This window comes from Anarhichas minor, unplaced genomic scaffold, assembly GCF_050575085.1.
Source record: "Anarhichas minor isolate MPS153535 unplaced genomic scaffold, ASM5057508v1 ptg000016l, whole genome shotgun sequence".
Taxonomy (NCBI): domain Eukaryota; kingdom Metazoa; phylum Chordata; class Actinopteri; order Perciformes; family Anarhichadidae; genus Anarhichas; species Anarhichas minor.
Genome location: NW_027466462.1, coordinates 3,113,685 through 3,140,462, shown reverse-complemented (window position 1 = coordinate 3,140,462; position 26,778 = coordinate 3,113,685). Strand labels below are relative to the sequence as shown.

The 26,778-nt window shown below is 39.3% G+C and overlaps 5 protein-coding genes across 5 annotated transcripts; 3 read left to right on the top strand and 2 right to left on the bottom strand.

The window, feature by feature from the left end:
• The first annotated feature begins 3,672 nt into the window (after positions 1 to 3,672).
• On the top strand, positions 3,673 to 8,755 carry LOC142950834 (sterile alpha motif domain-containing protein 9-like). The gene is made up of 4 exons (XM_076092451.1): positions 3,673 to 3,737; positions 4,228 to 6,985; positions 7,181 to 7,255; positions 7,426 to 8,755. The coding sequence occupies exons 1-4, from the start codon at positions 3,699 to 3,701 to the stop codon at positions 7,683 to 7,685; spliced, it is 3,132 nt and encodes a 1,043-aa protein (XP_075948566.1). The 5' UTR covers positions 3,673 to 3,698; the 3' UTR covers positions 7,686 to 8,755.
• Positions 8,756 to 9,116: 361 nt separating this feature from the next.
• LOC142950835 (large ribosomal subunit protein mL48-like) lies at positions 9,117 to 10,363 on the bottom strand. The gene is made up of 4 exons (XM_076092452.1): positions 10,290 to 10,363; positions 10,043 to 10,145; positions 9,832 to 9,921; positions 9,117 to 9,376 (listed from the first exon to the last, which is right to left on the bottom strand). The coding sequence occupies exons 1-4, from the start codon at positions 10,361 to 10,363 to the stop codon at positions 9,299 to 9,301; spliced, it is 345 nt and encodes a 114-aa protein (XP_075948567.1). The 3' UTR covers positions 9,117 to 9,298.
• A 1,600-nt stretch (positions 10,364 to 11,963) lies between these two features.
• LOC142950832 (sterile alpha motif domain-containing protein 9-like) lies at positions 11,964 to 17,042 on the top strand. The gene is made up of 4 exons (XM_076092448.1): positions 11,964 to 12,028; positions 12,515 to 15,272; positions 15,468 to 15,542; positions 15,713 to 17,042. The coding sequence occupies exons 1-4, from the start codon at positions 11,990 to 11,992 to the stop codon at positions 15,970 to 15,972; spliced, it is 3,132 nt and encodes a 1,043-aa protein (XP_075948563.1). The 5' UTR covers positions 11,964 to 11,989; the 3' UTR covers positions 15,973 to 17,042.
• A 361-nt stretch (positions 17,043 to 17,403) lies between these two features.
• Positions 17,404 to 18,669, bottom strand: LOC142950833 (large ribosomal subunit protein mL48-like). The gene is made up of 4 exons (XM_076092449.1): positions 18,577 to 18,669; positions 18,330 to 18,432; positions 18,119 to 18,208; positions 17,404 to 17,663 (listed from the first exon to the last, which is right to left on the bottom strand). Exons 1-4 carry the CDS (start codon positions 18,648 to 18,650, stop codon positions 17,586 to 17,588), a joined length of 345 nt encoding a protein of 114 aa, XP_075948564.1. The 5' UTR covers positions 18,651 to 18,669; the 3' UTR covers positions 17,404 to 17,585.
• A 3,037-nt stretch (positions 18,670 to 21,706) lies between these two features.
• LOC142950831 (sterile alpha motif domain-containing protein 9-like) lies at positions 21,707 to 26,771 on the top strand. Its single transcript, XM_076092447.1, has 4 exons — positions 21,707 to 21,771; positions 22,241 to 24,998; positions 25,194 to 25,268; positions 25,439 to 26,771. The coding sequence occupies exons 1-4, from the start codon at positions 21,733 to 21,735 to the stop codon at positions 25,696 to 25,698; spliced, it is 3,132 nt and encodes a 1,043-aa protein (XP_075948562.1). The 5' UTR covers positions 21,707 to 21,732; the 3' UTR covers positions 25,699 to 26,771.
• Positions 26,772 to 26,778: the final 7 nt, after the last annotated feature.

Below are 26,778 nucleotides of genomic sequence, written 5' to 3'. Positions count from 1 at the left end.
GTTTTGCTGTTTCGGCTTTGGGTGATGATTTTACAAAAAAAAAAAAAAAAAAAGTGATACTCACTTCATTGTATTAACTGATATGTAACATATTCTGTTTTAATGCGTATTTGGTCAGATGTGTCGTGGTCACTGCTCGTGAAATGATTTTATTCAGAGAGTTTCCAAATCATGACAAAAGATAAAAGCAGTCACAAGGTCATAATCTGCCATTTTGTTCGTATGAGACATGTTGTCACTTGCACATTGCACCAAGAGAAAGACAATGTGAAGTGTAACCTAAAGTCTTAAAATGTTGGGCCAGGTGTGTGTGGAAAGTTCAAGAAATGTTGACCCCGGATTTGTCTTTATGACCAGATCATTAGCAGTATTTTCTTATTCTACTCACTTAATAAAATACAAAAAGATAATTGAGGCAATTGACAACACTCTTCTGAAAAATAAGAAATCACTCTAGTGCTGTATGGAGCCACAAAATGCTCAATATTAAATGGATAAATAAGTAAAATAATCAATTGAGCAATTTAGCCAGTTAGCATCTGTTAGCTAGAGTTTTAACAGTGTCAAATTCTGATTCAACCAAATAAACGTTTTTTGATTGAGTTTAAAAGTGATCCCCGGATTCTCGAGAGAATCCAGCTGCCATGCAAGGTGTGCGCATACACACTGTAACATGTTATTTAGCTTAAGAAGGCCGCACATGCTACCTGCCTAGCCAGAAAACTAGCTAAAAGAGCACAGGAAGCTAGCTAATACAGCTAAACAATCCAGTCTAGCTAGTTAGCAATCTAGGTAAGTAGCATGTGCTAAATAGCGTCATATTTCATCATAATGAAGCTGAGCTTCAATACATCTCTTGAATTACATAGTTTGTTTCTATATTTATGTATTCAATAGTGAACACTTGAGGCTCCCTATTCGCTTTATTTTTTAAGTAAGGTGTCGGTGAAAGGTTAAAGGGCGCAGGGAGGAAGCGATGGAGTGAAGAGGTAACTTCATGAGTACAAGTGCTGGGTAGAGAGTAGTGTAAGTAGAGTGAAGAATCGTTTGGGTTGTAGCTGTTTGAGGTGTGAGCAGAGAGAAATGTGTAGGTTAAAACATCTCTGGTATGTGTTCAAGATGCCACACCTCTGCATCTAGTCGGTGTAATTTTGAATGTGGCAGGTCTTGCACAGGAACGCTGTTAATCATCATGAGTGTTAATGTTAGGAATGCTGAATGTCTGCATCGCTTCGTGTGAAGTTGTGCAGCATTGTTCCAGTTTTCCTTTGCACCTTTTTAACCATCACGGGAATAGTGCGAGTCACATTAAGTCGTCCGTTCCTGAATTTTGTGCACAAGCTTTTTAACCACACCTACTTGCATTTCTCCAGAGCTGACGAATAAAGTTTACAATTCATGCATAAAAAAAAAGCAAACTTTCCCAGCGTAGGTAAAAAGTGCTGCAAACTGCAGTGGTGAAGGGACTTGAACTCATGCCATTGCTTGACTTTTAGCAACGTCGCATGATGTTTGTAGTGAACAATCTTTATTTAAGTTGGTCACAGTAACGTTTGTGGCTTGTGTGCGCGGTGAGTGGTCAATGTAGGCTATTTTTGAGGTGTCGTGTTTTCAACACTAATCTGATCTATGTAACTGGAGGTTTAATAATGTAAGGCTGAAAAACATCACTGTGGTTTACAGGCATCGAACAATTTGACTCAGCGTGAGAGGAATAGCTTTTGAGAGTTGACACATCTGTGGATTTTACCGTCACTTTTGATCCATTAGTGAAGATGGGCAGCATTCAGAGCATTTTGATTCACGTAACATTGCTGAGTTAAATTCTTGAATTGTCCTGTGTGTCACTGCCTATAGGTTTTCTCTTGTATTTCGCTTGTTATTTTTGTAATGTGCTTCGTTCTCAAATGGTGTAGCAAGTGACAGGTGTGTTTTTATGTTCACTGTCGATCCAGTTTTTCATGTTAGTGAAGGCTTAATGCTTAATTGTGGTTTGAGATAAGGAAAGATAAACAGTTCCGTCTCAGTGACAAAGAATACGTGGGATGTGCTGCTGTGCTTAACAATTCATCGAAGAGCGTCATTACATCCATTTTCTGTTTTCGCGTATAACATAACCCCGTTGGATGCCATGGGCTCAATGCTGTTAGACAATTCTTTTAAGGTTTTCCTCTCATGGGGCAAGACGTACTTCAGGATTTATCTTGTAATGACTGCAACAAAATATGATATGAGGTATTATTCAAGTAAATACAAAGGTGTGGCTTTTTGTCATGATTTAACTGAGACTGAACTGAAATTATGCCATTGTCATTGTGCTAAAATGAATATAAATATTATATATTAAAATATATTTGCTAACCTATGCTGTGTGAAGTTGCTTTCTTTCGAAGATGTTTGAGAGATTACAAAAATCCAAAAAATAGCATATTGAAGAAAGAGCGGGAAACAGTTTATTTGGACTCTGGAGATTATCTTGAGTCATCAGGTCATGATTTCTGGAAAGACACATTGCTGTGATTTTTTTCAAATATATATGTTTGGCACTTTGCACACTACAAGTGCCATATAGTACCATTGTATTGGAGAGAAGGCAGCCATCTCTATGACCGATATCTCCAAAACTAGGCAACTCACAACAAAACAATCTGATTACTGCACGAGAGCTATGAGGACAGTTCCCCTATTATTTTGAGGGGAACTGTCCCTTTAAGACACAGCTGCAGACTGTTTGATTAGAGATACCGGATTACAGTCAATGTATAACGCTGACCAAACAATATTTAATATTTTTTATAAATATCTGTCTGCTAGAGGGGGTATGTGTGCACTCAGCTTGAGACATTGTTGAAGGTCGACAGTCACCAAAACCAGATAATAAAACTGAAAAACACTCTTTGTTTGTGAGCTCTTGATTGCCCCGCCCCACAGTATGTGGAGTTAGTTTTCTCTATTATTAAATGTTTAAGTAATTTTTTATGCAACAAAATGCCATAGATTTCATGGTACCAGCTCCTTGAGTAAACTATTGTGAGCTATTGTTTCAACAAAACAAGTATTATAAAGGTGTCATGTTGGACTTTTGGTGCTTATACCTCAATGTTCATACATCGATCTGAACGAGTCAACCACAGACATTTAATTAAACTGATGAAACCTGACAAACAAGTTTAAATTACCACAGGAACAAACTGTCAATGAAGGTATGCATTGTTATGTTTCCTCTTGAGGAGTAAAGGAAATTAAAATGAAAGTGCACTATGATAACCAGTAGATTGTTTCATTTTATTATAAGGCATTTCTTTACTTTTTTCTGTTTTTACAGCTGTGGTGATGAAGTTGCTTTGATTATGACGGAGATACTTATTCACTGTCCTCTGCATTTTAGAGATCAAATAACCTCACCCCTCCCTTTACAGGAAATCCATGTAGGCATTTCCAATAAAATGATACTCGCATCAAACATTGAAAATAACACAGCAATACCAAAAGACATCTTTGGATGTGTCATTTGCCTTATTTTCAAGAAGGAAGCAAATGAAACCTTGAATGACCTACAAACACACAACATAACTTTATCTGGCATTCACAGCTTCACATATCTCTCTGGAATCACACCCATTGTGGGTGTGGCATGTGGCATATATGTACCTCCAACACCCTTCAGGTTTCAGCAGTTATCGTTCACAATGTAGTGCATGACATGTTCACAGGACTTCTGCATCATTTGGAAAAAGGTAAGAACAAATTTAATACTGCAAACATGGTGAAGTTTCAATTTGTCTAAAAAGATGAGTGCTATTGTAATGTTAATATATGAACTTATGATGCCATGCACAGTAGTCACAAAGGTTATTATTGTTTTACTCCTTGTACTGTGGCTATTGTGGCTACTTTTTAAATGTTTACTATGTTATACTAATAACTATTACTTTCACTATTTCCTTCATATATGTTTGTCCTAGATAGATAGATAGATAGATAGATAGATAGATAGATAGATAGATAGTATATATACATCGTGTGTGTGTGTGTGTGTGTGTGTGTGTGTGTGTGTGTGTGTGGTGATAATTTTGGGTTGCATTATGTCAATGATATAAACCCATAATCTACAAAGGTTCCGAATTCATTCATGTGTTCTACCATTAGCTCAATAGCTCATTCCAAGATAACATACTTTTCTTTTTTCGATTTTTCTTTTTTGTTTTTTTTACATTCATTAATAAGGTAAAAGAAACAGAGTCTGAGATGGCAAGTGGAGCAGCCCTGTCCACCGCTAAAAGTGGAAAATTAGAAATCAAACATTCCCTCTCCCTGTTGGATGTTCTCTTTGCAAATCAGTTCGAAGGAGAGTCTTTCCCTCCAGAACTTCTTCATCAGACAGAGGAAAACTTTTACAGAGGGGCCCCACCCAAATGGTTAAACTTTCACATTAGTGAACAGAGAGAGTCAGATGGCACTAGAACTCCCTTCATCAAACGAGATGGATACGACAAACTTGTGGAAACAATTCACCAAAGGAGAAAATTCCCAGGAATATCAACTGTTCAACTGTTCCACCAGCCAGGATGTGGGGGAACCACATTGGCCATGAAGGTGTTGTGGGACTTGAGGAAAACCTTCAGGAGCGCTGTTTTAACGGGCTCAACCTCAGACATCACAAAGGTTGCAGAGGAGGTGGTCCAGCTTTTCACAGCAGGCAGTCGAGGCAACCACAAAACTGTGCTGCTGTTGGTGAATGATGAGAAGATTATGAAAGAACTGCAAGACAGCATTAAGATGACGATTACTGAGCAGGATACATACGTCCCCGGCCATATGCCTGTGGCTATTTTACTCAACTGTGTAAGAAAGGATGTGGTTCTACAGAGTGACCATATCGTCCTACAAAAAGACCTTTCTGAAGAAGAGAAGCACAAATTTGATGAGAAAAAGAAAGAACTGAGCACAAGGTACAGTGATAAACACAAACAATTCCACGGCTTTAACATAATGCAAACTAATTTCTCTCAGGCTTACATCCAAGAGGCATGTTCTGTTTTCAAAACCGCCAAAAAAGCCAGTGGACCACAGGAGACCCAGCTCGCTGCCTTCTTATCCCTGCTCAATGCCTATGTACCAGGCTCATTTCTCCTGGAGTCCCAGTGCATGGACTTCTTCAAACATGACGACTACAGCCACGGAGACTTGTCTCTGGAGGACAGGATGGAGCCCTTCAGCCATCTCATCATCACATTCCAACAAGATGGAAGATCTGAAAAAAAAGTCTGCATGGCTCACCCTATGATAGCACAGTGTTGTACTGAATTGATGGCTACATCCGGTGTGACCAGAAGTGACACAGCAAGAAACTTGTTGAGTCGTTTGCGCTTTGATGAGACTCCTCCGTTTTTGGTTGGTTTCATCAAAGACATGCTCACCAAGAGAGGAACAAAACCAAAAGACATGAAAAAAGAAGAGGATCCAATCGATGGAACAGAGTTTGAAGAAAGGTATTCTAGGCTCATCCTAGATATTCAAAAGATTGAGAGCAATAAACAGAGTGTGTCAGTTCTAAAGGTCGCGTCAAAATTGTTTCATCAAAATCCATATTTTCCACAAGCGCTTGCTCGTTTTTATTACATCGAACTGAAAGACTACAATCAGGCTGAAATGTGGGCAAAGAGAGCAAAGCAAAGAGATCCTCAAAATTCCTTTGTTGCTGATACACTGGGCCAGGTCCATAAGAACCATTTGAAGAACAAAGAGCGTCCTGCCAAACCAAGAGAAATTTTGCAACTGGCATCAAAGGCCATTGAAGCTTTCAAAGATGAAGAAAGACTTGCTGAAAATGAACAGGGGTCGGAGATGAAAGGAGATGGCAGTACCAAAGTCTCGAATGTTTTTAACGTCAGAGGGCAGGTTGGTTATGTGCAGGTCTGCAACCTTGTGTATGACCTGCTTGTCAGTCAGAACGATACTTGGAGAGAAGTTCTTACAAAGAATGTGTCCTTGAGCTCTGTCCTGGAATCACTTGGAGACAACAAACTCTCCAGATTTAACGATCTGATAAACAGCCTCAGAGGTGAGATCGAGAGAAAATGTGCATTCTTCGATAAATATCTGACTTATTCAAAGCCTCACATGAAAGATGATCCCGCGTACATTTCCAAAGACACCTCAAAGTGCTACAGGAACTTTGTCGGAAACTCCCCATCCAAAGATTTCAAACAAAAAGGCGCTGATCTCATCCAGAAGCTCAAACAAAACCTAGCGGACACGTCGGCTGGAGTACTCTCGTGTCTTGACAGAGAATGCACTGAATCGGACCTTAAAGAAATAACTACATGGTGGGAAGAAATCTTTCTTCAGAAAGATACAGTCACAGCTCTGGTCAACTACATCCTCGCTCACATCATGTTAAGAAATATGGGAGCAATATCTCCTTCTGATTGCAAACATCTAGCTGCATTCAAAGAGAAAATGCCTCTGATCCCCAACGATTCACCTGAGCTCCACATGTTAGCCCTCCTCCTGTGCTGGCCTACAGGCAGTGAAGCCAAATGTGTCCTCGACCTCAATGAATTAATTCGACGGATGCACCGATCTTACAAAGTTGCATATAAGATACACTTTCAATCGAGGTACCTCCGCCCCCTGTTCTTCATTGGAAATGGTGAAGACCTGAAGAGAATTGTTCACAGAAAGGTCCTCGAAAATTTGTTTCTAGAGCAAAGTGAGGAAACAAAACAAGATTGGAGCAACAACTGGAGCAAAGAGAAGATTTTCCAAGTTCCCGAGGTCCAAGCACGCCTTGTCAAAGTTGAAGGAGTGGTACGAAACTACAAAGTCTTTGCAACTATTGATGACGTAATGATTGAGGTGGATGCAAACCGCCAAAACAGCCTCTGGAGACCACGGTCAGTTTCCTTTTACCTCGGATTTACCATCAGAGGTCCTGTAGCCTTTGCCATCCAGACAAAACCTGCAGCCGAGGATAAGACGGGTAATGTACTATAACTTAAGCATAATTAAACATAGTTTCAGGCTTTAGTCTAATGTGTGTTTTTTACAGAATTGTTGCATCTGGAAATACATAAATAGTTGTCATTGTTTTTGGAGATAAACATTGCTGTTGAATTATTTTTTAATGTTATTTTTCATTTCTGTATGCACCACTAATTAAATCTCATTCCATTAGACTGTGTAGCAGAAGAAAGCTCAGGGATGAATCGCTCAGAACCCGAACAAATAACACCAGAAGATACCACTGGAGGTAAGTAATGTGCATACATAAAAAATAGGATTGAGAAATGATAAGTGGTCTCAAAAATGATTATGTTCTGCTTTTATTTTTCTGTTCCTTGGGTTATAATTTCTACATATGACTGTAACAACTTCTAGTGTTCACTGTTCGCTTGCTTTGCTTTTATTTGCCTGCTTCAGGTCAGCATTTTGTGGATCTCCATCAGACACATCTGATGAACAGAGTGAGCGATACAGGAGCCATCCTGGATAAGCTCGAGGACGGGGGATGGATCTCAGAAGAGAACTACGAGGCTTTGAGATCTTTAAACAACACACAAGACCAGATGAGTGGCATTCTGCAGTGTTTGACTTCAGGTGGCAAAGACGCACTCTATGAAATCCTAAAAAGGATGAGAAGCATGAGGCCTCTCATCGCTGAGCTTGAGGGATCTGAGTAAAGGAACGAAGTGTCAAAGTAAAAAGAATTGCTGTAGCTGTGGACAATAAGTGGGCACAATGTTATCCATACAATGTTTAGCATCCTTACAGTACTGGTCAAACAGGAAAACACTTTTAGTTTAGATGAAAAGAGTGACTTTGTTAATTAAAGGAACGGTGTGTAGCGTTTAGGGGGATCTATTGGAGAAATGGAATATAATATTAAAAGGTATGTTTTCTTTAGTGTATATTTAGTGAAGTTGTGAATCGTTGTGTTTTTGTTACATTAGAATGAGACGTTTATATCTTCACGGAGCCAGCTGCAGTGTTTCTACAGTAGCCCATAACGGACGAACCAAACATTAGCTCTACAGACGGCCATTCACGTCAGACCCTAAAGTTCTCCTACACACTCGTTACACTGGAGATTCTTCACTTGGTTGTAATCTGCAACCTGACCAAGTCCTACACACACTAGACCTGTTAGCAGATTAAGCTTCTAGAAATTTAATAATTTGCATATTATCTATTTAAGCATTTATGGATTCATGAAACATATGAAGCAACAACCAAAGAAAGATGTTCTCTCAGTGGAAAATAGCGATATGGGTCAAGCAAACCCAATGTAAAGGATACACATAGGTGCCTTTTTTATATTCTGTTGTTTAAATTGTCTGAATGTTACAAAGCTTTTAAGCGTAGATTTGTCTTCTTCATCTAGCCAAGAACTGGGCCGAGCTCCACCTACGGTGGAAAAAAAAAGTGAATTTGTAAGAATGTGGAGTATATAATAATGCATAACCAATAATCAGTCTATATATTAACTCGTTTTTTAGCACATACTTTTTGTTTTCACTGCTTATATTTTATAATATCTACATACGATGTTAAATCACTGGCTTGTGCTGATACTGTGTGTGTGTGTGTGTGTGTGTGGCAGCAGCGCAGGGCAGGTTGGGGTGTGCAGAGATTTTAATTAAATTTTAATTTATTAATGTGTGTATTTTCTCAGTCTAAACCCAGGTGCTCCATGGACCAGCTTGATTTACATGTAATCTGTTTCATCTTGCAATAAACATATTGAACTCCACTTGACTCGTTTGAATTATTAACTTTAGAGGAATCAAGCAGTTCAGTAGGAAACTTGAAGACAAGAACACATGTGTTGCTAAAGAGCTGGACTAAATGTTAGATTTGAATTATTAATGAAAATATTGAAGGCTGGTTTGTTTGTTTTACCAAAAAACCAACAGGGTCCCTTCAGCTAAATGGTTAAACCAGAATAATGCGACATTGATTTATCAAGGCACAGGTAACAGGACTGTAAAAGTGTTGGAAGGCAGTCGTTTCACACAACTCTATGGAAAAAGCAGATGCCACTTTTCTTGACATTTTTTGTGCACATTTACTCTAAAGGAACAGAATTGAAGCATTAAAAATGACGACTTAAATTGGAAAGAAATAGGGAGATTTTTATTTTCCAGAGGTCACAAAAAAACAGTTTTTACATTTTATGCAAATGATCACCTTTGACAGCGTTCAGTTAAGAAATGCCAGAGAATAAATATAGAAAATCAAACAGGTAAACGAGGTGGATCCTCTGTGAAGATCAGACTTGAGACCGCCACGGGTCTTAATTGCCCATCTGAGCCATCAGCCCCTCCAGCTCCGGACGGCCCTTGAACCGCGCATGGAAATCGGCCTCGGTGTGCTGAGAGGGAAAACAGGAAGAGGAGAGATCCTTACGTGTTAAAGTTAAGCTTAATTTAATGTAGACCTGCGTTAGTTTAACCGCTCAGGGCTTGCATAATGAAGAGGTGTCTTTAATCTGGGTTCTTGTTCATGTACAATATGTGACCAAAAGTATGTGGACACCCCTGACTGTATACTAAATCGTTTCACAATATTTCAAATCTGTCAACAATAGCCAGGTAAAAACTATGAGTCGGCCTAGATTAAGAGAGGATGGGTGAAGTGTTTCAGGGATCTATTGACGAAGAGTATCATCAATCAGAATTCATCTCCCCTGATGTGTCATGCAGACCTGAAACAAACGGTATCTAAAAAATAATAATATCCTTGCACACAAAAATCCTAACATATGGGTGGAATGTTTTGGGTGTCCTAAAGTATAATGTGACAGAGCGGTCGTCAGGATGAACTCACCTCCTGCACAGAGAGCTGAACTCCCTCTGGTTGATTCTTCAAAAGGACGTCTATGAGCACGGGACACGCTGTGGCGTTCAGACTGCTCAACTAGACGAACAGACGAATGAAACACAGTTCACTGGTCGGGTCAACACAGTTCCTCAGGAAAACTAGTGAAGAAAATAAGCACTTCTGGGTAAAAGGGAAGCTTGAAGCAGCTCGGTTTTACCTGGACGACTCGTGAGTGAGTCTTCAGGACGGCGTCAACAAACATCTTGGTGCCTTGCTCTTGCATCAGCATGACTTCTGTGGTCTTGGTCGGCAAAGCATAGCTGCATGTGAAACACAGCGATTGAGAAAAAAAAATTTACTTTATAAGATTATAAGTACTATGTGCTGTTGAATGACATATTCATGTGGGATCATAAAAGCCTCCATGTGAAGTAAAGCAATTGTGTTTTTCTGAATATCCTCACCTTTCTGCCACTTTGATGCCGAGCCGGTTGCAGAGGTTGTGGATGTACTGGGAGTAATGCTCCACCAACGTCATCGAAGAGCGTCATTACATCCATTTTCTGTTTTCGCGTATAACATAACCCCGTTGGATGCCATGGGCTCAATGCTGTTAGACAATTCTTTTAAGGTTTTCCTCTCATGGGGCAAGACGTACTTCAGGATTTATCTTGTAATGACTGCAACAAAATATGATATGAGGTATTATTCAAGTAAATACAAAGGTGTGGCTTTTTGTCATGATTTAACTGAGACTGAACTGAAATTATGCCATTGTCATTGTGCTAAAATGAATATAAATATTATATATTAAAATATATTTGCTAACCTATGCTGTGTGAAGTTGCTTTCTTTCGAAGATGTTTGAGAGGTTACAAAAATCCAAAGATAGCATATTGAAGAAAGAGCGGGAAACAGTTTATTTGGACTCTGGAGATTATCTTGAGTCATCAGGTCATGATTTCTGGAAAGACACATTGCTGTGATTTTTTTCAAATATATATGTTTGGCACTTTGCACACTACAAGTGCCATATAGTACCATTGTATTGGAGAGAAGGCAGCCATCTCTATGACCGATATCTCCAAAACTAGGCAACTCACAACAAAACAATCTGATTACTGCACGAGAGCTATGAGGACAGTTCCCCTATTATTTTGAGGGGAACTGTCCCTTTAAGACACAGCTGCAGACTGTTTGATTAGAGATACCGGATTACAGTCAATGTATAACGCTGACCAAACAATATTTAATATTTTTTATAAATATCTGTCTGCTAGAGGGGGTATGTGTGCACTCAGCTTGAGACATTGTTGAAGGTCGACAGTCACCAAAACCAGATAATAAAACTGAAAAACACTCTTTGTTTGTGAGCTCTTGATTGCCCCGCCCCACAGTATGTGGAGTTAGTTTTCTCTATTATTAAATGTTTAAGTAATTTTTTATGCAACAAAATGCCATAGATTTCATGGTACCAGCTCCTTGAGTAAACTATTGTGAGCTATTGTTTCAACAAAACAAGTATTATAAAGGTGTCATGTTGGACTTTTGGTGCTTATACCTCAATGTTCATACATCGATCTGAACGAGTCAACCACAGACATTTAATTAAACTGATGAAACCTGACAAACAAGTTTAAATTACCACAGGAACAAACTGTCAATGAAGGTATGCATTGTTATGTTTCCTCTTGAGGAGTAAAGGAAATTAAAATGAAAGTGCACTATGATAACCAGTAGATTGTTTCATTTTATTATAAGGCATTTCTTTACTTTTTTCTGTTTTTACAGCTGTGGTGATGAAGTTGCTTTGATTATGACGGAGATACTTATTCACTGTCCTCTGCATTTTAGAGATCAAATAACCTCACCCCTCCCTTTACAGGAAATCCATGTAGGCATTTCCAATAAAATGATACTCGCATCAAACATTGAAAATAACACAGCAATACCAAAAGACATCTTTGGATGTGTCATTTGCCTTATTTTCAAGAAGGAAGCAAATGAAACCTTGAATGACCTACAAACACACAACATAACTTTATCTGGCATTCACAGCTTCACATATCTCTCTGGAATCACACCCATTGTGGGTGTGGCATGTGGCATATATGTACCTCCAACACCCTTCAGGTTTCAGCAGTTATCGTTCACAATGTAGTGCATGACATGTTCACAGGACTTCTGCATCATTTGGAAAAAGGTAAGAACAAATTTAATACTGCAAACATGGTGAAGTTTCAATTTGTCTAAAAAGATGAGTGCTATTGTAATGTTAATATATGAACTTATGATGCCATGCACAGTAGTCACAAAGGTTATTATTGTTTTACTCCTTGTACTGTGGCTATTGTGGCTACTTTTTAAATGTTTACTATGTTATACTAATAACTATTACTTTCACTATTTCCTTCATATATGTTTGTCCTAGATAGATAGATAGATAGATAGATAGATAGATAGATAGATAGTATATATACATCGTGTGTGTGTGTGTGTGTGTGTGTGTGTGTGTGTGTGTGTGTGGTGATAATTTTGGGTTGCATTATGTCAATGATATAAACCCATAATCTACAAAGGTTCCGAATTCATTCATGTGTTCTACCATTAGCTCAATAGCTCATTCCAAGATAACATACTTTTCTTTTTTCGATTTTTCTTTTTTGTTTTTTTTACATTCATTAATAAGGTAAAAGAAACAGAGTCTGAGATGGCAAGTGGAGCAGCCCTGTCCACCGCTAAAAGTGGAAAATTAGAAATCAAACATTCCCTCTCCCTGTTGGATGTTCTCTTTGCAAATCAGTTCGAAGGAGAGTCTTTCCCTCCAGAACTTCTTCATCAGACAGAGGAAAACTTTTACAGAGGGGCCCCACCCAAATGGTTAAACTTTCACATTAGTGAACAGAGAGAGTCAGATGGCACTAGAACTCCCTTCATCAAACGAGATGGATACGACAAACTTGTGGAAACAATTCACCAAAGGAGAAAATTCCCAGGAATATCAACTGTTCAACTGTTCCACCAGCCAGGATGTGGGGGAACCACATTGGCCATGAAGGTGTTGTGGGACTTGAGGAAAACCTTCAGGAGCGCTGTTTTAACGGGCTCAACCTCAGACATCACAAAGGTTGCAGAGGAGGTGGTCCAGCTTTTCACAGCAGGCAGTCGAGGCAACCACAAAACTGTGCTGCTGTTGGTGAATGATGAGAAGATTATGAAAGAACTGCAAGACAGCATTAAGATGACGATTACTGAGCAGGATACATACGTCCCCGGCCATATGCCTGTGGCTATTTTACTCAACTGTGTAAGAAAGGATGTGGTTCTACAGAGTGACCATATCGTCCTACAAAAAGACCTTTCTGAAGAAGAGAAGCACAAATTTGATGAGAAAAAGAAAGAACTGAGCACAAGGTACAGTGATAAACACAAACAATTCCACGGCTTTAACATAATGCAAACTAATTTCTCTCAGGCTTACATCCAAGAGGCATGTTCTGTTTTCAAAACCGCCAAAAAAGCCAGTGGACCACAGGAGACCCAGCTCGCTGCCTTCTTATCCCTGCTCAATGCCTATGTACCAGGCTCATTTCTCCTGGAGTCCCAGTGCATGGACTTCTTCAAACATGACGACTACAGCCACGGAGACTTGTCTCTGGAGGACAGGATGGAGCCCTTCAGCCATCTCATCATCACATTCCAACAAGATGGAAGATCTGAAAAAAAAGTCTGCATGGCTCACCCTATGATAGCACAGTGTTGTACTGAATTGATGGCTACATCCGGTGTGACCAGAAGTGACACAGCAAGAAACTTGTTGAGTCGTTTGCGCTTTGATGAGACTCCTCCGTTTTTGGTTGGTTTCATCAAAGACATGCTCACCAAGAGAGGAACAAAACCAAAAGACATGAAAAAAGAAGAGGATCCAATCGATGGAACAGAGTTTGAAGAAAGGTATTCTAGGCTCATCCTAGATATTCAAAAGATTGAGAGCAATAAACAGAGTGTGTCAGTTCTAAAGGTCGCGTCAAAATTGTTTCATCAAAATCCATATTTTCCACAAGCGCTTGCTCGTTTTTATTACATCGAACTGAAAGACTACAATCAGGCTGAAATGTGGGCAAAGAGAGCAAAGCAAAGAGATCCTCAAAATTCCTTTGTTGCTGATACACTGGGCCAGGTCCATAAGAACCATTTGAAGAACAAAGAGCGTCCTGCCAAACCAAGAGAAATTTTGCAACTGGCATCAAAGGCCATTGAAGCTTTCAAAGATGAAGAAAGACTTGCTGAAAATGAACAGGGGTCGGAGATGAAAGGAGATGGCAGTACCAAAGTCTCGAATGTTTTTAACGTCAGAGGGCAGGTTGGTTATGTGCAGGTCTGCAACCTTGTGTATGACCTGCTTGTCAGTCAGAACGATACTTGGAGAGAAGTTCTTACAAAGAATGTGTCCTTGAGCTCTGTCCTGGAATCACTTGGAGACAACAAACTCTCCAGATTTAACGATCTGATAAACAGCCTCAGAGGTGAGATCGAGAGAAAATGTGCATTCTTCGATAAATATCTGACTTATTCAAAGCCTCACATGAAAGATGATCCCGCGTACATTTCCAAAGACACCTCAAAGTGCTACAGGAACTTTGTCGGAAACTCCCCATCCAAAGATTTCAAACAAAAAGGCGCTGATCTCATCCAGAAGCTCAAACAAAACCTAGCGGACACGTCGGCTGGAGTACTCTCGTGTCTTGACAGAGAATGCACTGAATCGGACCTTAAAGAAATAACTACATGGTGGGAAGAAATCTTTCTTCAGAAAGATACAGTCACAGCTCTGGTCAACTACATCCTCGCTCACATCATGTTAAGAAATATGGGAGCAATATCTCCTTCTGATTGCAAACATCTAGCTGCATTCAAAGAGAAAATGCCTCTGATCCCCAACGATTCACCTGAGCTCCACATGTTAGCCCTCCTCCTGTGCTGGCCTACAGGCAGTGAAGCCAAATGTGTCCTCGACCTCAATGAATTAATTCGACGGATGCACCGATCTTACAAAGTTGCATATAAGATACACTTTCAATCGAGGTACCTCCGCCCCCTGTTCTTCATTGGAAATGGTGAAGACCTGAAGAGAATTGTTCACAGAAAGGTCCTCGAAAATTTGTTTCTAGAGCAAAGTGAGGAAACAAAACAAGATTGGAGCAACAACTGGAGCAAAGAGAAGATTTTCCAAGTTCCCGAGGTCCAAGCACGCCTTGTCAAAGTTGAAGGAGTGGTACGAAACTACAAAGTCTTTGCAACTATTGATGACGTAATGATTGAGGTGGATGCAAACCGCCAAAACAGCCTCTGGAGACCACGGTCAGTTTCCTTTTACCTCGGATTTACCATCAGAGGTCCTGTAGCCTTTGCCATCCAGACAAAACCTGCAGCCGAGGATAAGACGGGTAATGTACTATAACTTAAGCATAATTAAACATAGTTTCAGGCTTTAGTCTAATGTGTGTTTTTTACAGAATTGTTGCATCTGGAAATACATAAATAGTTGTCATTGTTTTTGGAGATAAACATTGCTGTTGAATTATTTTTTAATGTTATTTTTCATTTCTGTATGCACCACTAATTAAATCTCATTCCATTAGACTGTGTAGCAGAAGAAAGCTCAGGGATGAATCGCTCAGAACCCGAACAAATAACACCAGAAGATACCACTGGAGGTAAGTAATGTGCATACATAAAAAATAGGATTGAGAAATGATAAGTGGTCTCAAAAATGATTATGTTCTGCTTTTATTTTTCTGTTCCTTGGGTTATAATTTCTACATATGACTGTAACAACTTCTAGTGTTCACTGTTCGCTTGCTTTGCTTTTATTTGCCTGCTTCAGGTCAGCATTTTGTGGATCTCCATCAGACACATCTGATGAACAGAGTGAGCGATACAGGAGCCATCCTGGATAAGCTCGAGGACGGGGGATGGATCTCAGAAGAGAACTACGAGGCTTTGAGATCTTTAAACAACACACAAGACCAGATGAGTGGCATTCTGCAGTGTTTGACTTCAGGTGGCAAAGACGCACTCTATGAAATCCTAAAAAGGATGAGAAGCATGAGGCCTCTCATCGCTGAGCTTGAGGGATCTGAGTAAAGGAACGAAGTGTCAAAGTAAAAAGAATTGCTGTAGCTGTGGACAATAAGTGGGCACAATGTTATCCATACAATGTTTAGCATCCTTACAGTACTGGTCAAACAGGAAAACACTTTTAGTTTAGATGAAAAGAGTGACTTTGTTAATTAAAGGAACGGTGTGTAGCGTTTAGGGGGATCTATTGGAGAAATGGAATATAATATTAAAAGGTATGTTTTCTTTAGTGTATATTTAGTGAAGTTGTGAATCGTTGTGTTTTTGTTACATTAGAATGAGACGTTTATATCTTCACGGAGCCAGCTGCAGTGTTTCTACAGTAGCCCATAACGGACGAACCAAACATTAGCTCTACAGACGGCCATTCACGTCAGACCCTAAAGTTCTCCTACACACTCGTTACACTGGAGATTCTTCACTTGGTTGTAATCTGCAACCTGACCAAGTCCTACACACACTAGACCTGTTAGCAGATTAAGCTTCTAGAAATTTAATAATTTGCATATTATCTATTTAAGCATTTATGGATTCATGAAACATATGAAGCAACAACCAAAGAAAGATGTTCTCTCAGTGGAAAATAGCGATATGGGTCAAGCAAACCCAATGTAAAGGATACACATAGGTGCCTTTTTTATATTCTGTTGTTTAAATTGTCTGAATGTTACAAAGCTTTTAAGCGTAGATTTGTCTTCTTCATCTAGCCAAGAACTGGGCCGAGCTCCACCTACGGTGGAAAAAAAAAGTGAATTTGTAAGAATGTGGAGTATATAATAATGCATAACCAATAATCAGTCTATATATTAACTCGTTTTTTAGCACATACTTTTTGTTTTCACTGCTTATATTTTATAATATCTACATACGATGTTAAATCACTGGCTTGTGCTGATACTGTGTGTGTGTGTGTGTGTGTGTGGCAGCAGCGCAGGGCAGGTTGGGGTGTGCAGAGATTTTAATTAAATTTTAATTTATTAATGTGTGTATTTTCTCAGTCTAAACCCAGGTGCTCCATGGACCAGCTTGATTTACATGTAATCTGTTTCATCTTGCAATAAACATATTGAACTCCACTTGACTCGTTTGAATTATTAACTTTAGAGGAATCAAGCAGTTCAGTAGGAAACTTGAAGACAAGAACACATGTGTTGCTAAAGAGCTGGACTAAATGTTAGATTTGAATTATTAATGAAAATATTGAAGGCTGGTTTGTTTGTTTTACCAAAAAACCAACAGGGTCCCTTCAGCTAAATGGTTAAACCAGAATAATGCGACATTGATTTATCAAGGCACAGGTAACAGGACTGTAAAAGTGTTGGAAGGCAGTCGTTTCACACAACTCTATGGAAAAAGCAGATGCCACTTTTCTTGACATTTTTTGTGCACATTTACTCTAAAGGAACAGAATTGAAGCATTAAAAATGACGACTTAAATTGGAAAGAAATAGGGAGATTTTTATTTTCCAGAGGTCACAAAAAAACAGTTTTTACATTTTATGCAAATGATCACCTTTGACAGCGTTCAGTTAAGAAATGCCAGAGAATAAATATAGAAAATCAAACAGGTAAACGAGGTGGATCCTCTGTGAAGATCAGACTTGAGACCGCCACGGGTCTTAATTGCCCATCTGAGCCATCAGCCCCTCCAGCTCCGGACGGCCCTTGAACCGCGCATGGAAATCGGCCTCGGTGTGCTGAGAGGGAAAACAGGAAGAGGAGAGATCCTTACGTGTTAAAGTTAAGCTTAATTTAATGTAGACCTGCGTTAGTTTAACCGCTCAGGGCTTGCATAATGAAGAGGTGTCTTTAATCTGGGTTCTTGTTCATGTACAATATGTGACCAAAAGTATGTGGACACCCCTGACTGTATACTAAATCGTTTCACAATATTTCAAATCTGTCAACAATAGCCAGGTAAAAACTATGAGTCGGCCTAGATTAAGAGAGGATGGGTGAAGTGTTTCAGGGATCTATTGACGAAGAGTATCATCAATCAGAATTCATCTCCCCTGATGTGTCATGCAGACCTGAAACAAACGGTATCTAAAAAATAATAATATCCTTGCACACAAAAATCCTAACATATGGGTGGAATGTTTTGGGTGTCCTAAAGTATAATGTGACAGAGCGGTCGTCAGGATGAACTCACCTCCTGCACAGAGAGCTGAACTCCCTCTGGTTGATTCTTCAAAAGGACGTCTATGAGCACGGGACACGCTGTGGCGTTCAGACTGCTCAACTAGACGAACAGACGAATGAAACACAGTTCACTGGTCGGGTCAACACAGTTCCTCAGGAAAACTAGTGAAGAAAATAAGCACTTCTGGGTAAAAGGGAACCTTGAAGCAGCTCGGTTTTACCTGGACGACTCGTGAGTGAGTCTTCAGGACGGCGTCAACAAACATCTTGGTGCCTTGCTCTTGCATCAGCATGACTTCTGTGGTCTTGGTCGGCAAAGCATAGCTGCATGTGAAACACAGCGATTGAGAAAAAAAAATTAACTTTATAAGATTATAAGTACTATGTGCTGTTGAATGACATATTCATGTGGGATCATAAAAGCCTCCATGTGAAGTAAAGCAATTGTGTTTTTCTGAATATCCTCACCTTTCTGCCACTTTGATGCCGAGCCGGTTGCAGAGGTTGTGGATGTACTGGGAGTAATGCTCCACCAACGTCATCGAAGAGCATCATTACATCCATTTTCTGTTTTCGCGTACAATTCATAACATAACCCCGTTGGATGCCATGGGCTCAATGCTGTTAGACAATTCTTTTAAGGTTTTCCTCTCATGGGGCAAGACGTACTTCAGGATTTATCTTGTAATGACTGCAACAAAATATGATATGAGGTATTATTCAAGTAAATACAAAGGTGTGGCTTTTTGTCATGATTTAACTGAGACTGAACTGAAATTATGCCATTGTCATTGTGCTAAAATGAATATAAATATTATATATTAAAATATATTTGCTAACCTATGCTGTGTGAAGTTGCTTTCTTTCGAAGATGTTTGAGAGGTTACAAAAATCCAAAGATAGCATATTGAAGAAAGAGCAGGAAACAGTTTATTTGGACTCTGGAGATTATCTTGAGTCATCAGGTCATGATTTCTGGAAAGACACATTGCTGTGATTTTTTTCAAATATATATGTTTGGCACTTTGCACACTACAAGTGCCATATAGTACCATTGTATTGGAGAGAAGGCAGCCATCTCTATGACCGATATCTCCAAAACTAGGCAACTCACAACAAAACAATCTGATTACTGCACGAGAGCTATGAGGACAGTTCCCCTATTATTTTGAGGGGAACTGTCCCTTTAAGACACAGCTGCAGACTGTTTGATTAGAGATGACGGATTACAGTCAATGTATAACGCTGACCAAACAATATTTAATATTTTTTATAAATATCTGTCTGCTAGAGGGGGTATGTGTGCACTCAGCTTGAGACATTGTTGAAGGTCGACAGTCACCAAAACCAGATAATAAAACTGAAAAACACTCTTTGTTTGTGAGCTCTTGATTGCCCTGCCCCACAGTATGTGGAGTTAGTTTTCTCTATTATTAAATGTTTAAGTAATTTTTTTCTATTTCATACATTTCATGGTACCAGCTCCTTGAGTAAACTATTGTGAGCTATTGTTTCAACAAAACAAGTATTATAAAGGTGTCATGTTGGACTTTTGGTGCTTATACCTCAATGTTCATACATCGATCTGAACGAGTCAACCACAGAGATTTAATTAAACTGTGGTGAAACCTGACAAACAAGTTTAAATCACCACAGGTGAAAGTGCACTATGATAACCAGTAGATTGTTTCATTTTATTATGAGGCATTTCTTTTCTGTTTTTACAGCTGTGGTGATGAAGTTGCTTTGATTATGACGGAGATACTTATTCACTGTCCTCTGCATTTTATAGATCAAATAACCTCACCCCTCCCTTTACAGGAAATCCATGTAGGCATTTCCAATGAAACGATACTCACAGCAAATGTTTAAAATAACACAGCAATACCAAAAGACATCTTTGGATTTCTCATCCACAAGGCCAAATCTACAGGATTTCACTCATTCAACTTTTTTATTTGCCTTTTTTTCAAGGAGTTTTCGTGTACAATAACATAACCCCGTTGGATGCCATGGGCTCAATGCTGTTAGACAATTCTTTTAAGGTTTTCCTCTCATGGGGCAAGACGTACTTCAGGATTTATCTTGAAATGACTGCAACAAAATATGATATGAGGTATTATTCAAGTAAATACAAAGGTGTGGCTTTTTGTCATGATTTAACTGAGACTGAACTGAAATTATGCCATTGTCATTGTGCTAAAATGAATATAAATATTATATATTAAAATATATTTGCTAACCTATGCTGTGTGAAGTTGCTTTCTTTCGAAGATGTTTGAGAGATTACAAAAATCCAAAAAATAGCATATTGAGGAAAGAGCGGGAAACAGTTTATTTGGACTCTGGAGATTATCTTGAGTCATCAGGTCATGATTTCTGGAAAGAGACATTGCTGTGATTTTTTTCAAATATATATATTTGGCACTTTGCACACTACAAGTGCCATATAGTACCATTGTATTGGAGAGAAGGCAGCCATCTCTATGACCGATATCTCCAAAACTAGGCAACTCACAACAAAACAATCTGATTACTGCACGAGAGCTATGAGGACAGTTCCCCTATTATTTTGAGGGGAACTGTCCCTTTAAGACACAGCTGCAGACTGTTTGATTAGAGATACCGGATTACAGTCAATGTATAACGCTGACCAAACAATATTTAATATTTTTTATAAATATCTGTCTGCTAGAGGGGGTATGTGTGCACTCAGCTTGAGACATTGTTGAAGGTCGACAGTCACCAAAACCAGATAATAAAACTGAAAAACACTCTTTGTTTGTGAGCTCTTGATTGCCCCGCCCCACAGTACGTGGAGTTAGTTTTCTCTATTATTAAATGTTTAAGTAATTTTTTATGCAACAAAATGCCATAGATTTCATGGTACCAGCTCCTTGAGTAAACTATTGTGAGCTATTGTTTCAACAAAACAAGTATTATAAAGGTGTCATGTTGGACTTTTGGTGCTTATACCTCAATGTTCATACATCGATCTGAACGAGTCAACCACAGAGATTTAATTAAACTGATGAAACCTGACAAACAAGTTTAAATTACCACAGGAACAAACTGTCAATGAAGGTATGCATTGTTATGTTTCCTCTTGAGGAGTAAAGGAAATTAAAATGAAAGTGCACTATGATAACCAGTAGATTGTTTCATTTTATTATAAGGCATTTCTTTACTTTTTTCTGTTTTTACAGCTGTGGTGATGAAGTTGCTTTGATTATGACGGAGATACTTATTCACTGTCCTCTGCATTTTATTGATCAAATAACCTCACCCCTCCCTTTACAGGAAATCCATGTAGGCATTTCCAATAAAATGATACTCACATCAAACATTGAAAATAACACAGCAATACCAAAAGACATCTTTGGATGTGTCATCCACAAGGCCAAATCTACAGGATTTCACCCATTCAACTTTTTTATTTGCCTTATTTTCAAGAAGGAAGCAAATGAAACCTTGAATGACCTACAAACACACAACATAACTTTATCTGGCATTCACAGCTTCACATATCTCTCTGGAATCACACCCATTGTGGGTGTGGCATGTGGCATATATGTACCTCCAACACCCTTCAGGTTTCAGCAGTTATCGTTCACAATGTAGTGCATGACATGTTCACAGGACTTCTGCATCATTTGGAAAAAGGTAAGAACAAATTTAATACTGCAAACATGGTGAAGTTTCAATTTGTCTAAAAAGATGAGTGCTATTGTAATGTTAATATATGAACTTATGATGCCATGCACAGTAGTCACAAAGGTTATTATTGTTTTACTCCTTGTACTGTGGCTATTGTGGCTACTTTTTAAATGTTTACTATGTTATACTAATAACTATTACTTTCACTATTTCCTTCATATATGTTTGTCCTAGATAGATAGATAGATAGATAGTATATATACATCGTGTGTGTGTGTGTGTGTGTGTGTGTGTGTGTGTGTGTGTGTGTGTGTGGTGATAATTTTGGGTTGCATTATGTCAATGATATAAACCCATAATCTACAAAGGTTCTGAATTCATTTATGTGTTCTACCATTAGTTCAATAGCTCATTCCAAGATAACATACTTTTCTTTTTTCGATTTTTCTTTTTTGTCTTTTTTACATTCATTAAGGTAAAAGAAACAGAGTCTGAGATGGCAAGTGGAGCAGCCCTGTCCACCGCTAAAAGTGGAAAATTAGAAATCAAACATTCCCTCTCCCTGTTGGATGTTCTCTTTGCAAATCAGTTCGAAGGAGAGTCTTTCCCTCCAGAACTTCTTCATCAGACAGAGGAAAACTTTTACAGAGGGGCCCCACCCAAATGGTTAAACTTTCACATTAGTGAACAGAGAGAGTCAGGTGACACTAGAACTCCCTTCATCAAACGAGATGGATACGACAAACTTGTGGAAACAATTCACCAAAGGAGAAAATTCCCAGGAATATCAACTGTTCAACTGTTCCACCAGCCAGGATGTGGGGGAACCACATTGGCCATGAAGGTGTTGTGGGACTTGAGGAAAACCTTCAGGTGCGCTGTTTTAACGGGCTCAACCTCAGACATCACAAAGGTTGCAGAGGAGGTGGTCCAGCTTTTCACAGCAGGCAGTCGAGGCAACCACAAAACTGTGCTGCTGTTGGTGAATGATGAGAAGATTATGAAAGAACTGCAAGACAGCATTAAGATGACGATTACTGAGCAGGATACATACGTCCCCGGCCATATGCCTGTGGCTATTTTACTCAACTGTGTAAGAAAGGATGTGGTTCTACAGAGTGACCATATCGTCCTACAAAAAGACCTTTCTGAAGAAGAGAAGCACAAATTTGATGAGAAAAAGAAAGAACTGAGCACAAGGTACAGTGATGGACACAAACAATTCCACGGCTTTAACATAATGCAAACTAATTTCTCTCAGGCTTACATCCAAGAGGCATGTTCTGATTTCAAAACCGCCAAAAAAGCCAATAGACCACAGAAGACCCAGCTTGCTGCCTTCTTATCCCTGCTCAATGCCTATGTACCAGGCTCATTTCTCCTGGAGTCCCAGTGCATGGACTTCTTCAAACATGACGACTACAGCCACGGAGACTTTTCTCTGGAGGACAGGATGGAGCCCTTCAGCCATCTCATCATCACATTCCAACAAGATGGAAGATCTGAAAAAAAAGTCTGCATGGCTCACCCTATGATAGCACAGTGTTGTACTGAATTGATGGCTACATCCGGTGTGACCAGAAGTGACACAGCAAGAAACTTGTTGAGTCGTTTGCGCTTTGATGAGACTCCTCCGTTTTGGGTTGGTTTCATCAAAGACATGCTCACCAAGAGAGGAACAAAACCAAAAGACATGAAAAAAGAAGAGGATCCAATCGATGGAACAGAGTTTGAAGAAAGGTATTCTAGGCTCATCCTAGATATTCAAAAGATTGAGAGCAATAAACAGAGTGTGTCAGTTCTAAAGGTCGCGTCAAAATTGTTTCATCAAAATCCATATTTTCCACAAGCGCTTGCTCGTTTTTATTACATCGAACTGAAAGACTACAATGAGGCTGAAATGTGGGCAAAGAGAGCAAAGCAAAGAGATCCTCAAAATTCCTTTGTTGCTGATACACTGGGCCAGGTCCATAAGAACCATTTGAAGAACAAAGAGCGTCCTGCCAAACCAAGAGAAATTTTGCAACTGGCATCAAAGGCCATTGAAGCTTTCAAAGATGAAGAAAGACTTGCTGAAAATGAACAGGGGTCGGAGATGAAAGGAGATGGCAGTACCAAAGTCTCGAATGTTTTTAACGTCAGAGGGCAGGTTGGTTATGTGCAGGTCTGCAACCTTGTGTATGACCTGCTTGTCAGTCAGAACGATACTTGGAGAGAAGTTCTTACAAAGAATGTGTCCTTGAGCTCTGTCCTGGAATCACTTGGAGACAACAAACTCTCCAGATTTAACGATCTGATAAACAGCCTCAGAGGTGAGATCGAGAGAAAATGTACATTCTTCGATAAATATCTGACTTATTCAAAGCCTCACATGAAAGATGATCCCGCGTACATTTCCAAAGACACCTCAAAGTGCTACAGGAACTTTGTCGGAAACTCCCCATCCAAAGATTTCAAACAAAAAGGCGCTGATCTCATCCAGAAGCTCAAACAAAACCTAGCGGACACGTCGGCTGGAGTACTCTCGTGTCTTGACAGAGAATGCACTGAATCGGACCTTAAAGAAATAACTACATGGTGGGAAGAAATCTTTCTTCAGAAAGATACAGTCACAGCTCTGGTCAACTACATCCTCGCTCACATCATGTTAAGAAATATGGGAGCAATATCTCCTTCTGATTGCAAACATCTAGCTGCATTCAAAGAGAAAATGCCTCTGATCCCCAACGATTCACCTGAGCTCCACATGTTAGCCCTCCTCCTGTGCTGGCCTACAGGCAGTGAAGCCAAATGTGTCCTCGACCTCAATGAATTAATTCGACGGATGCACCGATCTTACGAAGTTGCATATAAGATACACTTTCAATCGAGGTACCTCCGCCCCCTGTTCTTCATTGGAAATGGTGAAGACCTGAAGAGAATTGTTCACAGAAAGGTCCTCGAAAATTTGTTTCTAGAGCAAAGTGAGGAAACAAAACAAGATTGGAGCAACAACTGGAGCAAAGAGAAGATTTTCCAAGTTCCCGAGGTCCAAGCACGCCTTGTCAAAGTTGAAGGAGTGGTACGAAACTACAGAGTCTTTGCAACTATTGATGACGTAGTGATTGAGGTGGATGCAAACCGCCAAAAAAGCCTCCGGAGACCACGGCGAGTTTCCTTTTACCTCGGATTTACCATCAGAGGTCCTGTAGCCTTTGCCATCCAGAATAAAACTGCAGCCGAGGATAAGACGGGTAATGTACTATAACTTAAGCATAATTAAACATAGTTTCAGGCTTTAGTCTAATGTGTGTTTTTTACAGAATTGTTGCATCTGGAAATACATAAATAGTTGTCATTGTTTTTGGAGATAAACATTGCTGTTGAATTATTTTTTAATGTTATTTTTCATTTCTGTATGCACCACTAATTAAATCTCATTCCATTAGACTGTGTAGCAGAAGAAAGCTCAGGGATGAATCGCTCAGAACCCGAACAAATAACACCAGAAGATACCACTGGAGGTAAGTAATGTGCATACATAAAAAATAGGATTGAGAAATGATAAGTGGTCTCAAAAATGATTATGTTCTGCTTTTATTTTTCTGTTCCTTGGGTTATAATTTCTACATATGACTGTAACAACTTCTAGTGTTCACTGTTCGCTTGCTTTGCTTTTATTTGCCTGCTTCAGGTCAGCAGTTTGTGGATCTCCATCAGACAGATCTGATAAACAGAGTGAGCGATACAGGAGCCATCCTGGATAAGCTCGAGGACGGGGGATGGATCTCAGAAGAGAACTACGAGGCTTTGAGATCTTTAAACAACACACAAGACCAGATGAGTGGCATTCTGCAGTGTTTGACGTCAGGTGGCAAAAACGCACTCTATGAAATCCTAAAAAGGATGAGAAGCATGAGGCCTCTCATCGCTGAGCTTCAGGGATCTGAGTAAAGGAACGAAGTGTAAAAACTAAAAAGAATTGCTGTAGCTGTGGACAATAAGTGGGCACAATGTTATCCATACAATGTTTAGCATCCTTACAGTACTGGTCAAACAGGAAAACACTTTTAGTTTAGATGAAAAGAGTGACTTTGTTAATTAAAGGAACGGTGTGTAGCGTTTAGGGGGATCTATTGGAGAAATGGAATATAATATTAAAAGGTATGTTTTCTTTAGTGTATATTTAGTGAAGTTGTGAATCGTTGTGTTTTTGTTACATTAGAATGAGACGTTTATATCTTCACGGAGCCAGCTGCAGTGTTTCTACAGTAGCCCATAACGGACGAACCAAACACTAGCTCTACAGACGGCCATTCACGTCAGACCCTAAAGTTCTCCTACACACTCGTTACACTGGAGATTCTTCACTTGGTTGTAATCTGCAACCTGACCAAGTCCTACACACACTAGACCTGTTAGCAGATTAAGCTTCTAGAAATTTAATAATTTGCATATTATCTATTTAAGCATTTATGGATTCATGAAACATATGAAGCAACAACCAAAGAAAGATGTTCTCTCAGTGGAAAATAGCGATATGGGTCAAGCAAACCCAATGTAAAGGATACACATAGGTGCCTTTTTTATATTCTGTTGTTTAAATTGTCTGAATGTTACAAAGCTTTTAAGCGTAGATTTGTCTTTTTCATCTAGCCAAGAACTGGGCCGAGCTCCACCTACGGTGGAAAAAAAAAGTGAATTTGTAAGAATGTGGAGTATATAATAATGCATAACCAATAATCAGTCTATATATTAACTCGTTTTTTAGCACATACTTTTTGTTTTCACTGCTTATATTTTATAATATCTACATACGATGTTAAATCACTGGCTTGTGCTGATACTGTGTGTGTGTGTGTGTGTGTGTGTGTCAGCAGCGCAGGGCAGGTTGGGGTGTGCAGAGATTTTAATTAAATTTTAATTTATTAATGTGTGTATTTTCTCAGTCTAAACCCAGGTGCTCCATGGACCAGCTTGATTTACATGTAATCTGTTTCATCTTACAATAAACATATTGAACTCCACTTGACT

Bases quoted from the DNA above. Each gene is read 5' to 3' on its own strand.
- LOC142950834 (XM_076092451.1), top strand. From the start codon at position 3,699: ATGACATGTTCACAGGACTTCTGCATCATTTGGAAAAAG. The intron at 3,738-4,227 runs GTAAGAACAAAT...TTCATTAATAAG, and splicing joins TCTGCATCATTTGGAAAAAG to GTAAAAGAAACAGAGTCTGA. The intron at 6,986-7,180 runs GTAATGTACTAT...TCATTCCATTAG, and splicing joins TGCAGCCGAGGATAAGACGG to ACTGTGTAGCAGAAGAAAGC.
- LOC142950835 (XM_076092452.1), bottom strand. From the start codon at position 10,363: ATGACGTTGGTGGAGCATTACTCCCAGTACATCCACAACCTCTGCAAC. The intron at 9,922-10,042 runs GTAAAACCGAGC...CTGTTCGTCTAG, and splicing joins CTCACTCACGAGTCGTCCAG to TTGAGCAGTCTGAACGCCAC. The intron at 9,377-9,831 runs GTGAGTTCATCC...TTTCCCTCTCAG, and splicing joins TTCAGCTCTCTGTGCAGGAG to CACACCGAGGCCGATTTCCA.
- LOC142950832 (XM_076092448.1), top strand. From the start codon at position 11,990: ATGACATGTTCACAGGACTTCTGCATCATTTGGAAAAAG. The intron at 12,029-12,514 runs GTAAGAACAAAT...TTCATTAATAAG, and splicing joins TCTGCATCATTTGGAAAAAG to GTAAAAGAAACAGAGTCTGA. The intron at 15,273-15,467 runs GTAATGTACTAT...TCATTCCATTAG, and splicing joins TGCAGCCGAGGATAAGACGG to ACTGTGTAGCAGAAGAAAGC.
- LOC142950833 (XM_076092449.1), bottom strand. From the start codon at position 18,650: ATGACGTTGGTGGAGCATTACTCCCAGTACATCCACAACCTCTGCAAC. The intron at 18,209-18,329 runs GTAAAACCGAGC...CTGTTCGTCTAG, and splicing joins CTCACTCACGAGTCGTCCAG to TTGAGCAGTCTGAACGCCAC. The intron at 17,664-18,118 runs GTGAGTTCATCC...TTTCCCTCTCAG, and splicing joins TTCAGCTCTCTGTGCAGGAG to CACACCGAGGCCGATTTCCA.
- LOC142950831 (XM_076092447.1), top strand. From the start codon at position 21,733: ATGACATGTTCACAGGACTTCTGCATCATTTGGAAAAAG. The intron at 21,772-22,240 runs GTAAGAACAAAT...ACATTCATTAAG, and splicing joins TCTGCATCATTTGGAAAAAG to GTAAAAGAAACAGAGTCTGA. The intron at 25,269-25,438 runs GTAAGTAATGTG...TGCCTGCTTCAG, and splicing joins ACCAGAAGATACCACTGGAG to GTCAGCAGTTTGTGGATCTC.